General features: G+C 40.3%; 1 protein-coding gene across 1 annotated transcript in view; it reads right to left on the minus strand.

Moving 5' to 3' along the window:
* The window catches only part of ARID1B (AT-rich interaction domain 1B), a 405,049-nt gene that overhangs the window by 339,203 nt on the left and 47,221 nt on the right, over positions 1-18,625 (minus strand). Inside the window, 1 exon segment of the mRNA XM_068550751.1 lies at positions 16,547-16,741. Coding sequence (XP_068406852.1) covers positions 16,547-16,741 — 195 coding nt within the window.

An 18,625-nucleotide genomic window follows, 5' to 3' on the forward strand; every position in this document is an offset into this window, starting at 1 on the left:
CCTACTTGTAGATTTGCATTAAATCATTTTATTACAGAATGTAGCCACATCCAGCACATCCTTAAAACTGAAAACATGAGGATCATCTTCGACCTAAATGTCATTAAAATGTCTGCTCTCATATGCCAATGCCATTAACCTCCAACTTTTTTTTCCCCCGTTGTATCACCTCTCTCAACTAGACTCTCCCTCCCGGTTCCTCTTCAGTGGGGAACTTTGATCCTGACGGGACACTGATCTCTCCTCTGGCTGGTAAGAGAGCCTTATTGGCCTTCCTACTTCCGACCTCCCCTTGGCTCCATCCTAAACACAGCTGGGGAGGTCATTTTCCCCTGAGCAGCACTTCCTGAATTCCAGGAGGCTTTTCCTGGCTACTCTAAACAAAGGCCACCCCCGCCTCACACAGCCTCCTCAGGCCAGGCGCCCTGCCAACCAGAGGACACTCCAGTTGTGCTGTTCAGTTCATTTATTCATAGGCTGACTCTTGGTCTTCGAATTCCTTGAGCCACTGGAAAGTCTAGGGTATTACCAGGTAGCACACTGTGAAAACCTCTTAAGTTCCCAACAGATTGGTAAGAAAAAAAACTGCTTTATTAAAGATGTCTCTGTAGAGATTTCCAGTAAACATGTCAGATTAAATAATCATGTTTATCTCTACTCCCTCATAGAACCCCATTCAAATAAAAGTAAAGGAACTGTTTTAAACTATAAACCCACAAGGACAAAGAAAACCGAAGATGAGATGATAGCAGATAAGGGAGGTCAAAAATTTTTGGAAGGAGTAAAGCAGATAGACAAGTGATAATTAAAGTTTTAATTTGTTCTAGGTGAGAGGATAAGAAGCAAACTAATTAAAGCTCAGAACCCCAAAGACTCAGGAATCAGAGGGTGGCAGGGGGTGGGTGAAATATGTTAGTAGTTATTCAGAGCCCCCCTTCCTAATCCCCACCCCAATCCTGTCAGAAGTCAAGAGGATTACCATCTGGAGGGGTTGGCAGTAGAGAGGGGCTGGAAAAGAGAGCATTAAATGGAAACACACACACACACACACACACACACACACGCACGCACGCACACATATGCACATACACGTACACACATATATTCAGCTTCCAGATGCCCTGACTTCCTCTCTGGATGAGTAACTGTGGGGAAGGGAGAACACAGATAACATTTGAGGGGTCTCAAACAAAATGGTCTGATCCCCTCCCCATCACGCAGGCCCAGCAGTGGACATGCCTGTCGGAGTACACAGAGCTTTCTGTCAGTTTTTAGCTTTCTGTCCATGTGCACCAAACTGTTACAACAGACATTTCAAGAAAGCCTCCAACATGAGACAGTAAAGGGTGAGGGGAGAGTAAGGACTCAAAGGAAGCAGAAGGAGAACACTGTGGAGCAAATCTTCAAAAACAAAGATCCTAAAATGATCATCAGCGAGATAAACTACCGTATCCATGAGAAAAAGAATAAGATAGTATTTTTTAAAAGGCAATTTAGACAAAAACAAGTTCACGGAAAGTGAAACTATGAGAGCAGAAACAAAAAATTCACCAGAAGAGCTGGAAAACAAACTATCTACCAGGAAATGGAATAAAAAAGACAAAGGGATGAAAAAAGGATAGAACAAAAGGTTTAAAGAATAAAGAATTAAATAATAAACAAACAAACAAGTCCAGAACTTCTAACATCGGACTAATAATAGTTCCAGGTAGTACGAGAGGAGAAAAATCAAGATGAGGAAATTATCAAAGAAATGACAGCCCTCCCTTCCAAAAAATTCCCACAATTGAGTTTCACACTGGATTGGCCCAGAAAAATACCACCTGCAAGGTTCATCAATATTTTAGAATCAGAGAAATAAAAAGCTTCTAAAGTCACCAGAGAGGAAAAAATAGGTGGCATAAAAAGGATGAGGCACTGGATTTCTCAACAGAAGCTTAGAGAACAATCGAACAGTAACTTCTGAAGGAAAATTATTTCCAATCTAGAATTCTATACTCAACCAAACAACTAATCAAGTGTAATGGTAGAAATGACATCTTTCTGACATGCAGGGAAACCTTCCTCTCCTGCACCCTTCTTAAGGAGCTACTAGAGAATATACCCCACTAAAATGAGGGAATACATGAAGACATAGATTCAGAAAATTGAGTTTGAAGCCAAAGTAATTCTAAAATGATGGTTAAGGGAAATTTTACTACACATATGCAGCAAGACACGAGAGTAACGGAGTTCAGAATGCAGAAAAAGAGGAAGAGGGATTCCAGTTCTTACTGGGGACTCAACCACTGCTTGCCGAAAGCCACAGAAATTTGGAAACATGCAACATGTTTCATTCCAGATCAAAATCTGCCGTGGTCAGCCTAACTGAAAGAATTTAAGTCATCTGAATGCATCCTAGCTGCAAGGGAGCCTATGAATTTGAGTTCTGAACTGCAGAGGCAGAGCTTTTAAACGTGGGCATTTCTCCAAACATAAAACAGCTATTCAACAGAGGGTGGGCATCCAAGAACATGAAAAACATTGACTAGAGCTGATTAATTGATGGGTTCCACCTTATTGAGAGGGCCTGTACAGTTCTATCAGAGGATGAAGATAAAGTGGTGATATTTACATTTTTCAAAAGTAAAACAGTGAGGCAATTATCAACACCAAGAAAACAAAAAGTTGTATATTAAAGAAATATATTCATAGTTCATGTCTCAACTAAAGACAGTTACTTTATACAGCCCTATTAATGTAAACACTGAATGTTGATTTAGCCTTAATGGGACAAGAAAGGGAAAAGGAACTGTAAGGCAGGACAGCGTAAAAAGAGTTAACTTTTACATAGTAGAATTAATAGATACAGTCTAAATTTGAAAAAAAAAAATAGCAACATAATCATGTCATTTAGAAATGGATTTAAGTACCAGAATAAATTATTATGAGTTGAAAATGGATGCCTTCAGGAAATGGAACTCACGGGCAAGGAAAGATGGAGTAGGAACTGGTATTTTTCTCAAGAAGCCTTGTAATACTATTTTTTAAACTGCGTACACATACTGAGGAAACTTTTTTTAACTTTTCAATTTACATGTCTCCTCCACTAGACTGTGAGCCTCTCAGTGGCAAGTCCTTTATACTGAGTGAGGAACATACCGCAGACCCTCTTTAATACTGGTCATCTGTAGCCAGATGTCCAACCAACATTAAATATCTGTGATATTTTTTAAAGTACGCTCTCTTTTTTAAATACAAAGAGGAAAGATCCTTCAGAATGAATATGATAATTCATTAAGAAGAGACTGTTGGGCTCAGCTGCATCGCCCAGCCAATCAGACTGACCCCTGTGGTCCATGCGCCAGAACCAAACTAAGCAAAGTATGACAGTAATGGCAACAAGGGAAAATTTGCGAATACTGACACTGACACTGGTGTCCTTTTTAATCTAATCTTTATAATTAACTTGCTGGATATTGCAACCATATGTTATCTGTAGGAATGATTAAAGTGTGCATATTCGGCAAAGCAATCAAAACGTAAGTTCAAATTCAGGTTCCCAAATGGCAGGTGAGCCACTAGTAAGGAAGGATTTGCGACCTTCCTTACTCAGAATTATAAGAATAAGGTAATCAACTTAAAACAAGCTAAGTCATCCCTTACATCTTTACCTTGAAAAGAAATCATTTGACTTAATTCGTGTGTGGCTCTGGATTTCCATGTAACTAATTTTTAATAATCATATAATGCCAGGCTCACATCTTGTCATTAATATTAAAAACAATGTAATGAATACTAATAAAAAAAAAAAAAAAAGGAAAAGATGCCCTAAAATATGTTATCAGGGGCAATAATAACAGATAAAACTGGCAATAATCAGAAAAACTGATGAGAGGTGCAGTTTTTTACACTCCTATTTATAAAAGCAGAGGTCAGAGACGAACATAAAAGTCAACTAGTAAACTCATTTAAGGGGGAAATGAACAATGTTTAAGTTTTTATTCAAAACTTAGCTTCTTTATATATTTCCATATCACAATAGCTAAAAAGTGGAAATGACCCAACGTCCATCAACAGATGAATGGATAAATAAAATGTGGTATTATCCACATAATGGAATAATGTTCAGACAAAAAAAAGGAATGAAGCACTGATATATGCTACCACAGGGATGAACCCTGAAAGCAGCCAGACACAAAAGGTCCCATATTATATGATTCCATTTATATGAAATATCCAGAATAGGTAAATCCATAGAGACAGAAAGCAGATTAGTGGTTGCCAGGGGGAGCGGACCTAGGGGGAGGAGGAACTAGGAAGTGAGTGCTTAACGGGTACAGGGGTCTCATTTGGTGGTGACAAAGAAATTTTGGAACTAGATAGAGGTGATAGTTACGCAATACTGTGAATGTACTAAATGTCACTGAATTGTACACTTTTAAGTGGTTAATTTTATGTTATGTGAATTTCACCTCAATTAAAAAAAAACTCTAAGCGTGATAAACATGGTAACATTCGGTTTTCAACTTGGTAAAAGTCACAGAGGACTTTCCATGAAACTAATATGCAATGTCAAAATGAGGCTACCTTAATTATAATCAGTCTTATTATTTAAGAACTCAAATGAATCCTAGTCTCAGTGATGAGAAGCGTTCCAATTTTACCAGAATCATAAAACGTAGTGCTCGCACGGGCCCCGAGTTAAAGTGCCAAGAATCTGAAGTCCTTGCTCTGCCACTTAGTAAGCGTGTAAATTTGAACAACCTGATTAACCTCTCTCGCCTCACTTTCCTCATCTATAAAGTGAGGATCCTAACGCCTACCTCAGAAGGCCATCGTGAGGACTGAGTTAATCCACGTAAAGCAAGAAAAACAGTGCCTGACAGAGAATAAGCCCTAACAAACGCTAGCTATTATTATTAATAATAATTTAAAATGGAGATAAATAGCGTGGCAAGAATTAAATGAGTGTAATGCAAAAGTACTTAGTATAACACCTGGCACCACGACTGTACTTTGTCATCTAGTGACCGCCTCTCATAAGAGTACTAGGAAAACGGGCCCAGGAAGACGACAAGGACACTGTAGGGGGAGGAGGGGGCCGGTAATTCCTGTCCTTCCTGGAAAGTGAGAAGTACTTACCTACCATACATCCTCAACGGGAATAAACCACACGGCAGTAATTTTTTAAGATTCAAGCTAAATCACCTTTCTCTACTCCTAGGTGTACTTTCATCCTAGGTGTAGCCATGACCTCCACTTCTGGAAACAAGCTACAGTGCAGTGTGGGTGTAAAGGCTACAGTTCCAAATCTCTGTCCGCAATATACCCTTTCTAAAAGCTAAGCTTCAGAGAAGTGCTCTGGCCCCATAAAGCATGCCTACTCAGAATAGTGAGCTCAACTTATCAATTCCACTTACAGAGAACTAAAATGTCACACTTAACGGTTTTCTCCATAAATAAACACTGACTTTTACACAATTCCAGTATGAGCATGGATGTAAAATGTTCCCCCATCATTTCACAGCCCCCATACTTCCACCACACACGGCAGAGCTCTGCCTCCACTGGGAAGGAATTCTCTTCCCTCCGGCAGTAAATCCCTACCGGAAAACCGTCTTTCTATAAACGGCCTCCTAACTACTGGGGGGTGGAGGGCAGGGGTGGTCTACAGTAAGCGACGTCAGATGACCGGTGTTAGGACAGAGAGCTGAGCTCGCAGCACACTGGCACCAAATCTGATTCAGCTCTGAGCTAGAATCTTAGCCCCTCTCCCTACTTAGAGCGCTACACTAAATACAAGCAAATCCAGAGAAGCACCACCGGCCAGGCAGTCAGGGAGCAGCTGTCTCCAACCTCGGCAATGGGGTTAGCACCAGCCAGAAGGAATACAGGCCCCTGCACTACACACGCTGAAATAAGCAACAGCGGAAAACCAGCCTGCTGTAACCACCTCAGGTACCAGAAACTCCTCAGAGGTCTAAAAACAGGGTTAAAAGTACAGCTCAGAGACGTCAGCAGGCTTCCTACAGGTCAGCAAAGGAGCTGGGCGCTGAGTTCAACTGGAATCTAAGGAGGCAACGGTGAAAGAGCCTGCCCTCGGCCGAGCACAGATGCCAGACGCGCCGCTAACACACTCGGACCTCTCTGCACTGGGGTCCATGGATCTCACTGGCCAGAGTCTACAATTCTGCAAATTCTTTCCTTCGCTTGTTTGAAAATGTTCGTGAAGTGTCACGTACTGCTCTAGATGATGGGCTGCAGCGGGGCAAGACCAAGTGCCTGCTGCCCGGAGCTTATGTCTGAACAGGAGCAAGCCCAGGCAGGCGGTAAGCGCAGCAGAGGAAGGAAGAGTGCCCGGGCAGGAGGTGTGTGCTTCTGCTTGAGGAAGTCGGAGGTGGCACCTCAAATTAACACTCCTTTGAACAGAAAGCTAGAAGTAGTAAGACTTACAAAGCAAGACTTACAAAGACCTGGCCAAAGCCTCAGAGGCACAGCAAGGACAGACACGAAGGCACAGAGGAAGAAAGACGGTATTTTGAGGGGTGAGGGTTAGTGGTGGAGCCCCGGGGACCCTGAGTGAAGGGGGGACTCAAAGAGGCAAGGCCAGGGCCTGACGTACACCCTCTAAAAGGACCATTCTGGAGTCCACTGTGATAATCTACATGGGAGATGGGGGCTTGGCCAGGGTGGTATCCGTCAAGGTGGTGAGAAGTACTCAGTTTCGGGATCTATTTTGAAAAAAAGGGGCAATGGGATTATTTAACAGATTGAAAGGCTGAGAAAGAGAGGATGACTGTGAGGTCTGGGCCTGGGCAAGCAAAGCAGAAGCATGAAGCTGCCATTTATGGAGTGAGGAAAACTGGAGGAGGAAACGGAGCAGGTGTTTTTTACACAGGAGAAACTTGGGAACCGTCAAGTGTTCTCTACAAAGATTTAGTAACCAAAAGCACCCCGTCCCCCACCCCCGCCAGTTATGAATTCAGAACTCAAATTCATAGCCTCCCTTGCAGCTAGGATGCATTCAGATGACTTAAATTCTTCCAGTTAGACTGACCATAGCCGAACCTGACTTGGAACTACACACGCTGCCATGTTGCTCGTTGCCCCATTTCTGCAGCTTTTAGCAGCAGTGGTCAGAACTGGAATCCCCCCGGATCCCTCTGCTTCATTGTTCATTCCGTACTTTATTACTCTTGTGACCTGCTGCATGTGTGTAGTAAAATGTCCTTTAACTGTCATTCTGGGATGTTCTCTACAGGTACTGTGATACACCTGATGTCGTGAAGACAGGGCCAGTGATGTCACACGTTATCACTCCTTCCACCCTTTATTTTTTAAGCCAACGAGGAAGAAGAACAGGGGAGAACTCAGCCGCAGACAACAGTGGACAAGGAAGAGAGCTCTCTCTCCGGCAGCCCAGTGCACTTGGAAGGGAATTCTGGTCTCTCCTCTTCTCTCCAACTATCAGAATTTGGCCAACTACCGGGGAATAAGATCCTCTCATCTCTGAGACCCTGACAAGTGGCAAGGGACATACAGGTAGGAAGTAGAGAAGGAAAGTCATGTTTCTGTATGAAGCCCAAAACACTGAGGAGACCCTCCAAAGATGTAAAACGCCTAAGATACCTAGATTATTGGGCTATCTCAAGATTTTATTGGAAATTTCAAGGTAACATAGTAATTAAAGGAAAGGGAAGTCTCCTTTCTGGCTGACTGTTTTAAGGAAATATTCTGAAGCCCACAGACCAACAATTATTCTGACCCTTACCTCTTCCCCAGTTCTCTCTGGCAGCAATGATGATGATGATATTGATTAAAAAGGAACTTTTTACTTTCAGTGTTGGGAAACCGTCCCTGCTTGGCTGTCTTTTCTGTGGAAACATCTCAAATTGGTGTTCCCTTCCCAGCAGACATCTCCCCAGCCCTCCTTGGGACCAGCTCCTACAACCATCCAGGTAGAACTAGATTTTTTCAGTCTCAGGACCATTAAGTAAAACTTAATTACCTCAGCAATGATAGATTTTTTTGCATTTTTATTCCAGTACTTTCTGGGTTGGTTTGTTTGTTTTTGGGGGCTTTTTTTTTTCTTTTTTGCTATTGATATTCATCTTACTTTTTGTTTCTGAATGTTTGATGTTGTCTAGAACAAAGGCAGTGCCTTTGACTAACCCTGAAGAGCCAATTCCATTGGTCTGTTTGGTAGTTATTTAAAAGAAAAAAAAAGTATACTCTTAATGACTTAATACCAATAAAGGGAGACCAATTTGCTTAAATCTTTGGAACAATCTGTTTTCTAGATTAAACACACTTTTTTGTAGGAAATGGGAAGCTGCGTAATGCCTGCTGCTGTAGACAGTTACTAACCTTGGGTTTCGGACTTTGTTAGTAGGCAAGGGATGTCATGTTATACACACACACTAACCACACTCAAGTCTCAGCTCCAGAATTTCCAGGAACTTTCTAACACCTGGCTCCACGTAGGGAGTTCCTCTTGAGGTCACAGAAACCTGGACTGAGCAAGGTCCCCAGTGCTAGTGAGGCGTCCACACAGCCCCACTGAGAAAAGCAAGGCTGCTGAGGCTTCCTGCTTTTTCTCCTTGTAATCCCCTCTTCCCTTCATGCTCCCACCTACCTTCTTTCTCTTCTCCCTCTCCACTAAAGTGTTTTTCGAATTCCATTCACAACTACAGTTTTAACTTTTATAGCTATTTTCAAAACTATTAGGGCAAATGGCCTTAATAGATTTGTTGCATATAAAAATAATCAAACTGCCATAAACAACTTACTACCAGAAAGAATTTAACTTTCTTCCACTAACATAAAAGAAGAGACTTCTTTTACCCTTAGGAAAAAACCTGTTTTAAAATACAAAAACAAAGCATCCAACTCTTCTTTGTGGAGGTAAAAGAGGAGTTGAAGTAACGGCACAGGACAAATCTTTTAAAACTTATTATTTCCATTAAGAATTCACTGTACACAGTTTATCCCAATGTTGTACAGTGTATACTATTTTCAGAACTACTTAGAAAGTAATAATGTGTAAAATGTGTAATTACTTGCTCTCTTTGATTCTTTTTGTGACTCCAAGTAAAGTTAGCACCTCAAACTTAAGATTTTCTACATATTAAGAAAAAAAATAACATTCTACATATCTAACACACATCAGGTATTCAGGAAAAAGAGGTTCTCTGAGAAAATTTTCACTTTATAAATAGTAAGTTAGGGGACTTCCCTGGTGGCGCAGTGGTTGAGAATCCCCCTGCAACGCAGGGGACACGGGTTCGAGCCCTGGGCCAGGAAGATCCCACATGCCGCGGAGCAACTAAGCCCGTGCACCACAACTACTGAGCCTGTGCTCTAGAGCCTGCGAGCCACAACTACTGAGCCCGTGCACCTAGAGCCCGTGCTCTGCAACAAGAGGAGCCACCGCAATGAGAAGCCCGCGCACCACCATGAAGAGTAGCCCCCGCTCGCTGCAACTAGAGAAAACCCGCGCTCAGCAACGAAGACCCGACGCAGCCAAAAATAAATAAATAAATTTATTGGAAAAAAAAAGTTAGAAGATAATTTATTGTACTGATTACAACAATTTGCTAATCTTTGAGCTAACCTCTTTCCCCTTTAGAAAGAATTTTAAAGAATTTGGGTTAGTAGCTGTACGAATACAACCTGTCAAGCGTTAACCCTTAAATTTCACAAGACTGTATTTGAAATGACAAGACTCTAAACTCTAAAACTAAAATAAAAAGACATTAACTTACTATTATCTTAAAGGGAAAAATCCAAGCTGGGAGATCTTACAGTCAAACTCATTTAGCAGATGAGCAGAGTGAGATACAGATTTTTCCAATATTGCACATAGATGAAGCATTAACCGACAAGGACTGAACTGTCCCAACTCCTGGATCTGGCCACATTTCTTCCCTTTAAGCCGTGGTGAGCTTCTAACTCACCGGAGGAGGGCTGGAGAGCAAGCGCCCAGGGTGTACGGCTGCAGGTCGGGAAGCTGCCTCTGTGTCTATCTCCGACACCTGGTTGTTAACCCTAGCTGCACAGGAGAGTCACCTGTGGAGCTTAGAAAGAGGGACGCTTTTACATTCAGATGCCATTGATATGGGCATCCATCTGGGAGGCACCAAAGCACTGCAGGAGAGTCTAACCTTTGGCAAAGTTTGAGAACCACTGGCCTAAGCTACGCCACTTAGTTTAACTTTCAATTTATCTTCTGGTATTTTTGTTTTTACTGTTTGTTTTTCAGGGAGCTGTGAAGGAATGTGGTTGGTTGATTTTTACTGTTATCAACTGTTAGCTTTAACTGAATGGTTTAAATTTTAACATAAATGTCACACTAAATGTTTCTTTGATGAACGCAAATAAACCAAATTTATTTAAAATATATTCAAGTGATTATAATGCTACCTAAAACATATACTTGAGTTTTACATTTCAAAAATAAAAATATAATAGAAAAGCTTAACAGATATTTTAGGTTGAATGTCTATATATGTAAAATACATAGAACTCATATGTAAATGACAAAACAGAATAAGCTACCAGCAGAGAATAGGCACTGTACACTGTATGTAACCTTTAGAATTTCTAGGGCAATGTAAATGTCCAGATTAAAAAATAATAATAATTATATATATTCACACACACACACACACACACACACACATACATACATACATCAGCATAAACTTCCTAATATAAAAGTAGCTTTCCAGGACTTCCCTAGTGGCGCAGTGGTTAAGAATCCGCCTGCCAATGCAGGGGATGCAGGTTCGAGCCCTGGTCTGGGAAGATCCCACATGCCACGGAGCAACTAAGTCCATGCGCCACAATTACTGAGCCTGCGCTCTAGAGCCCGCGTGCCACAACTACTGAAGCCCGCGCGCCTAGAGCCCATGCTCCGCAACAAGAGAAGCCACTGCAATGAGAAGCCCGTGCACCACAACGAAGAGTAGCCCCCGTTCGCCACAATTAGAGAAAGCCCGCACTTAGCAACGAAGACCCAACGCAGCCAAAAATAAAATAAATAAATAAAATTAAAAAAAAAAAAAAGTAGCTTTCCAAACTACGAGAGATCATTTCACATTTTCTCATTAAACTTTCAAGTATAAAACCTGGTCTTACCTCATTTTTAAGAAAAAAGGCTAAAGATTTAAAACTCGATATTTAACCTAAAATGTGATCTCTTCTAACACACCTCTGTTAAGAATGTCACACTGAATGCTTCAAAATATGTTGAAATTCAACTACAATATAAGAAGTAAATAAAACCAGTTAAATAGTCCAGAAATTTAAATTTTAAAGCACAACTAAAAATTACCATATCTACAGATCTTTTCAAAAATATTTTCTTGGTACAAAACTCCATCTACAGGGAACTTTGGCATCAAAGACAGTAGCATCTGCTATCTACTTGGAAGCAGAAATGTGAGGTGTAAAGCTTATACACCTTCATATTCACTGATGAAGAACAAGTGAGGAAATCAAGACAAAATGTGGCCAACAAAAGGCCATTATTTATACAAATCTGCAACCAGCTGAAAAAACTCCAAACGTTTCAGGTATACAAGCAGAGCAGCTTGGCTCCAAGTCTCTTAGAACAGAACATGCGTATATAAAAATGCTATGAATAACACAGCAAAAGAAATCTCAAAGCATTCACTATGTTATTGGCCAAAAAGCTTACCTTCATCTTATTGATTTGTTTGTTTATATGTGTATAATATCTATATACATGTAAAATACATGTTTAGTATATTATTTAGTACAGGTAGGTGTCTCTGAGTGAATATAAACTATCAAAAACTTAAGACTCTGAATGTAAAACAGACACTAGGCACCCATTCCTCTCCATTATGTTAAGCCTTCCTTTCTCATCCTATCACACCCTATTATGCTCCTTAAATAGGAAGGCTCAGCTCTTTTTTAGAGAAAACTAAAATTAAGCCCTGACTATTGAATTCACACTTAGGATTCAGTCTAAACAAACATTTCATGTCAAAAAACTCTTTTAACCAGTCCTTCTCACTCCATTCTTCCTTACTTTTCAGAAACATTGTTAAAACTATATCGAAACATAATTTTAACTGTATTTTAAAAAGCAATTTTTTTTTTCCAGAATAGACTAACCATATAAAGTAACACAGGTGGGAATCCTAGAATTCACTTGGCTCCTTAATAACCCCAAAGAAAACATTTATTTTAGCCAAACAATTGTAATGTTTGTCTCCTTTTAGAAACATCTGCTGCCAAAATAAATATGTGCATTGGAAGAAGTGTTTTGGCTGTTAAGATGGTACCAAATAAAATGCTTATGTTCTGAAATAAATATTTTACTCAAAAAGCACACAGCAAAATAGACACATCCAAAGGGTGTAGAAGATAAAGGCACAAATTAAAACACCTATTCATTTTTAAAGTCTTTTTCAAAACAACCTCAGTGTTGAATTCAGTTGTTATTTAGATTGAAAGTGATAAGTTCAGATGGGTCACCTTAACAAAAATAACAAGTTCTATTTAATTTTGCCATGATATCTTTCAAAGCAATAATTATATTCCATATTCTTGTTGTTGTAAAGGTCTTCGCAATACAGATGTTTTTAAAAACTAAAAAGTCATGTTTTCCCATTGCAAAGGCACTCATGAACTTATACATCTCTCACTTCGCCCTTTTTCTCCTTCCCTGGTTCTATAATTCCAACAGGTATCAGGTTATACAAACATCTGCAACAAGATATGGAGAGTTAAAATATCAGTCCAATAACCCTTGATAACTCGAGAAAAATCTCAGACCACATAATTGAAATCACCTTGACACAGATAAATATAACTTCGCTTCTGTAACCTATTTCTTCTCGGTGTTATTTCTTTTATATGACAAATCTTTTTTAAAGCAAGTCAGCATAGGCCTATGTATAGATTTATGATCACAAAGGACAAGAAAACTGAAATAAAACATTTGCTCACCCACATCCCTGATCAAGCAAAGGATACATTGGTGTCTAAGTTTAAAAAAACAAAATCTAAAAAAGTCAGAGTCAGATTCTAGTAACCTTAAAGATTATACATCCTCTGTGTAGCTCCGTATTAGATGAAATCAACCAGTGTACTTCTGTTAACCATCCCCAGGTTTGAATTCCAGGAGCCTAGAGGCAGAACATTCTCCACAGAGGCACAGAAAATTCATTTCCCCTCTCAGCTCAATAAAAACCCAAGTAGACTAGTTTTTAGGACATCGTGCAAAACTAATCTGTTTACCATGTATTTGCCTGATGATGTGAGAGAATCAGCAAGTGAAAGACCACAAGTCTAGTTCCAGTTAATAAATACCAAAATGACGTACTATTATCACATCATGCTTCAAAGACCCAGTCATGAGTATATTTCAAAAATAAAATTATCACCATACAAATCAAGAATCCCCAGGTTAATACTAAAATCAAACACTCAGTGGCCAGTTCCCCCTAACTCTCCGAGACAAAAAGTAAGCAGTGATACTATGCATGTTAAATTTCATATAAGCACTGTGGTTCTTTCTAACAGAATACTCATTTAAAATTCCTGTCACAGGAGTAGAACGCCAGCCAGGAATCAAACTGTGACCCCTGAGCCAAAGACAACTTACCACTCAGCTAGTAAGTGGGCAACTCAATATACAAACTTGAATTCCTACATTTTAATCCTTTGCAGAAATATATGAGCAATATTAAATGAACTGGATTCAGCTCATTAGAGGTTCACAAACCAAGCACAGAAAGCTTTGGAGGCCATCCAAAGTCAAGTCATGCCTAGGTGGTGATGGCCACTCAATAAAAACTCAATGTCATTATTATCTTCCAACTTTTTCCCTGAAGAACATTAGCAGCCATGACCACAACAATGCTTAGCCAATTACATCAGCACTAAGAGAAGATGGATAGGACTGGCAGCCAATCACTGTGCCAGGACCTTGTTTGTGGACCAAATTTATAATCATCCAAAATCCGCAAATGAAGCAACTCACCGAAAATTCCTCACCAAAGGACACAGACTAAAGCTAACAAAATAAATGTGTTCTAATAACCTTTACCAAAACCCGCATTATTTTTTTTCCTTTCCAAAGCTATTAATTAGCCTACACCTAACTGATCACATGAACTTGGTACTATGCTGTGTGTCCCCTTTAAAATGTTACACACATTCAAAAATGCATTAGCAGTTCTTTTTAGCCTTTTAGGTTTCAAAACAAAAAACAATACTTCAAGGTCGTATTATAACTAAATGAAAAAGTAAAAAAGCAATAAAGATTATTTAGAACGTTTGATTATGATTAACTCAGTATGGAAGTTTGACAGCCAGGGCATTCAATTTCTTACCAGATACCTTATTTTTCTTTCATTATCAGAAAGATCTGTGCTTAATCAGAATTAGGCATTTTGGGGGGTTAACAGTAAAATACCTAATCTAAAATCTTAATTAAAAATTTGCTAAAATACTTGGTGGGTAACCTTTATCAATTTGTCCCTTCAAATAAATCCGAGAGTTACTGGATTTTGAAAGTATGTAAAATCCACCAGGATTAAATAAAACAAGAAAACTAAGGTTATTCTATGTAACTGTGTATGTCCTCTACTTTTAGCCTTACATATGTGGGAAGAAAATAATGAAAAAAATATTCCTAGGTAATCATTCTTCACACATCTCCATTTGTTAGATTCCCACTTTGGGACTGCAAAGTAAACCAACGTCTTAAACTTCGAAAAAGACTTTAACTCATTCAGAGAAAAAGGTAAAGGTTCATCCAGTAGCTTGCCATGAACAGCTCCTTTTGAAATGACTCTCAAATTTCCCTTCAGGAAAACATGGTGCAAAGGAAGGTGCAGGAACAGGGAGTGGCGGCATCTACTTCCCTCCACCCGTCCTGCTATTTCTCACTGCCCTTCTGTCTCTACTCTCTTCCTGTGGCCAGAGTATCATACAGAACTGTCAGCCCCCAAATGAAATCAGCTGTAGAGTAGAATCAGGACTTTATTCAGCTGGCTGCCTGGGCCTTCTTCCCCTCAACTAAGGGAAAATTAGCTTTAAAACCTAAAAATAAATAAAATAAAATAAAAGGAAGAGAGAAAGAGAGAGGGAAAAAAAAAAATCACAACTCTCATCTTACTTTTCAATCATTTACAAATTATCTCCCTCTCATAATTAGCAGCCTCAACTAAAGAATTTTACCCTAGGCAGCAAAGTATTACTGGAAGAAAGGAGTAATGTTGAATAAAATTACAATACAATTAAGTATGCAACTGACTGCTAAAATTCTGAGTGGCCAATCTTTAGTAAACAAGGGGTGAGAACTTCTGACAATAACGAAGGCCATTTAAAGAACCAACAGCTGGGATTCAAAGGCTGAGCGGCTTCTATCTTTCCTTACAACTGCCTTAGTAAAAATATCGCCAAAGGACAAACTAAGATAAAGAGGAAAGACCATTTTCAGTCTCTAAAAAGACAGGGCTCAAGTGCCATTTATCTGTGAACTTTCAGGACACAGCTATGGAGCATATAAAGTATGATATATCATTCTCCACATTCACTTTAGAGAGAACAAAAGTTCTATCCAATCTTTTTTCCACAGTGATTTTTGGTCAAACATCGGGAAGAATTTCCTGAGAGGAAGTACTGTGAAACTCTGGAACGGGTTGCTTGGCAACACTGTGGAATAACCTATCTGGGGGCAGGAAAACAACCAGGGTATCAGCCCGATGCACCACCAGGTTAAAGGCATGGTGTGGGAATTTATAAATCAGCCTTTCTGGTGCTCCTAGAAACTAAATACCCTAAAACAAGTCTGAATCTCCTCATGGCAACATTACAGGGATATACTCTCCAGTATCCAAGAGACTGTACAGGCTTACTACTGCCAGAAGGTAGATGGTCATTTAAGGTAACTCCAACTACTTGATTCTAGAGAAAAAGGAGAAGAATATATTTTTTTAAAAGTAGAAAAACTCTTTTTTGTTTATGTAAAAACACAAAACCCATCAAACCTAAGAAAACTGATACACATCAAATTCTCTTATAAGAAATACGTCAAGAAATAAAAGCAAAATAACTTTTGGGGAGACTAAAAAAATTTTAAGCTGATGCCATCTTTATGAGAAAGACCTTTAAATGACTTAAAACTTCACCCTAAGAAGTTTATTCACAGCTCAAAATCTGACACTGTCTGACATCAGAAATATTAGAACACCAAGTTCACTTTGGGGCTTAGATCTATATAATTTGCTGCAAAATGATGACACAGTCAATCTTTCAAATATAGCTGGTAACACAGGCTTTCTACCAAACAGGAATTCTGTCCACTTTGCTCTAAGAAGGTCACTTTTCTTTCTTTAAAAGAGAGGGGGGAAAAATTGTACCTGTGATTATTTCAAGAAACTATGAAAATTTTTTAAAGAGTAGAGAAAAATCAGTGAAATGCCCCCCAATACTCTCAAAACTAATCTTCGGTAGACAGTAAAAGACAAAGACAAAACTAGGACCAATTGTGTGGGGAAGTGGAGTAAAAACTAGCACAAACCTGCTGCTGTGAGTACTGCATTCCTCCCATGGCCCCTGGGGTCCGACCTTGAATGCCAATTGGATACCGCTGTGGGCCTGGGGGGCCGTAGGAACCTGCCGGGTAAGGGCTGCTCTGCTGTGGCTGAGAATGAGGGTTACTGCCCATCCCATACAGCTGAGGTCTCTTCATCACCATGGGATCCATCGGGCTGCCCTGTGAAGAAATACATGAAGAAGTAGGCTTATTAAGTCATTATTACAAAGGCAGAAAGTTTGCTATGCTAACATATACATTAAAAACGCAACTATCCTTTCTTTTGAAAATATTAAAAACGATGACCTGACAAATAAAACCCAGAAAAACATTAAGAAAAAAACCTAGGTGGATATAAGACATTTAATTTTTTTTACTTTTAGCAAGGCTTTAATAATTAAGAGGGATCTGGAGCAAACAATATAAGGAAAGATTTTGCATCCATCTAAAATTCTACTATGCGTCTAGGAAACGGGCATGAGAGTTAACCTCACCCAGCTCCTTTCAGCTTACTAGTAACAAAGGCAAAGCACAGCGAGTGGTTAGGAACCCTTTCTGACTTCAAAGTATTCTTAGAACAATTACTTTATTTTAGACCTGAGTCTGCAAGTCCTGATCAAACATTAACGCATCTGAGTGCTCATTAGAAAGTGAAAGGATAGATTTTAGATAACACAGAAAGTCTAGGGTAAAAATGTTCAAAGATCACTAGTGCACATGAATAAGCACCCAGACTGAGTCACAAGGCACCTTCTCTATGCAAGTAAGCGTCTTACCAAACATAACCAGTTCAAAACTAGACTTTGAGTTTTATTTTTGGCTTGGTGAGTCAGCCCATGGGCCTCAGGGCCAAGGCCATTCAGGAGAGCCGAACTGGAGCCTCAGTCTGCGCTTTCATGCCCTGGGTGCTTCAAAGGAGCAAAGCGGTGGTGGCGGAAGTCCCTCACCGCGGTGCTACAAAGGCCTACAGATACCTCCTTCCTTCCTTCCAAAACCATATACTGATGCCTACTGTGTGCCAGACTCTATGTTCACACTGAGTACACGGGGACTCTCAGGAAGGCTTGAAGATTAGCAGGGTAAATGGAAGAAGCCACATTCAAGGTGGGGAGGGCCAGGGCACAGAGTACCACAGAGCAGAAGAAACAGCATAAAGCACAGGCTCAAGGGAGCTGAGCTGCCTGGCACGTGTGAGGAAACATACACAGTTTAGATCCAGACGAAGCAAAGCAGCAGCTGGAGCAGGCAGAAGCCAGTAGATGGGTGAGCCTTACATGCCATTTTAAAGGCTTCAGATTGTACCTTGGGGATAAACCACCGGGTGATTTTAACAGAGAGCTAGAGTCAGATCCGCCTTCTGGAAGGACCACTCTCTTGGCAGCTGCCTGGAGCCAGGGTGGGCTGCCACAGAGGCAGGCGAGCTGAGGTCCTGGGCTGGTAGCAGTGCTGGGCAAAAAGCAAGCCCAGATTCAAGTAAGAGAATGGAAACACAGCACGACTTGTGAGTGATGGAAGACAGGTGTCAAGGGTGGCTTAACAGATGATAAGACGCCAGGTGAGACAGCATGCAGCAGTAGAAGCAGATCAACCCTCCCCAGGGGGCGGAAGCCTTCACTATTCTGCATATTAAAATCGAGGTTCCTATAAGGAAATCCAGGTGAAAATATCCAGAAGGAAGAGCCACCGTGAGTTTCCAGCTTGGGGAGTAAGGTCTGACCTAGAATCATAAATAGGGAAGTCAGCATACAGAGAATATATGCTCCTGGAGGGCAGCGATTTCTGTTTTACTCACTCACATTATATCTCCAGGACACAAGTCAAACAGGCACCTGGCACACAGAAAATCCTCAATAAATACTGGATGAATTAATCAATATGAAGCACATAAAACTCAAGGACTCTACCCAGGAAGAATGTATGAAAAGAGAACAATGGGTAGAAGGAAGATGGGAAAAGGAGGCCGCAACGAGGCCAAAAGAATGGTCAGAAAATGTAGTTAGAGGTTGTAGAGAGCATGGTGCTCTGGAGGAGAAGGGAGCAGGTGTAGCAACATGCCAACTGCAG

This window comes from Eschrichtius robustus, chromosome 9, assembly GCF_028021215.1.
Source record: "Eschrichtius robustus isolate mEscRob2 chromosome 9, mEscRob2.pri, whole genome shotgun sequence".
Classification (NCBI taxonomy): Eukaryota; Metazoa; Chordata; class Mammalia; order Artiodactyla; family Eschrichtiidae; genus Eschrichtius; species Eschrichtius robustus.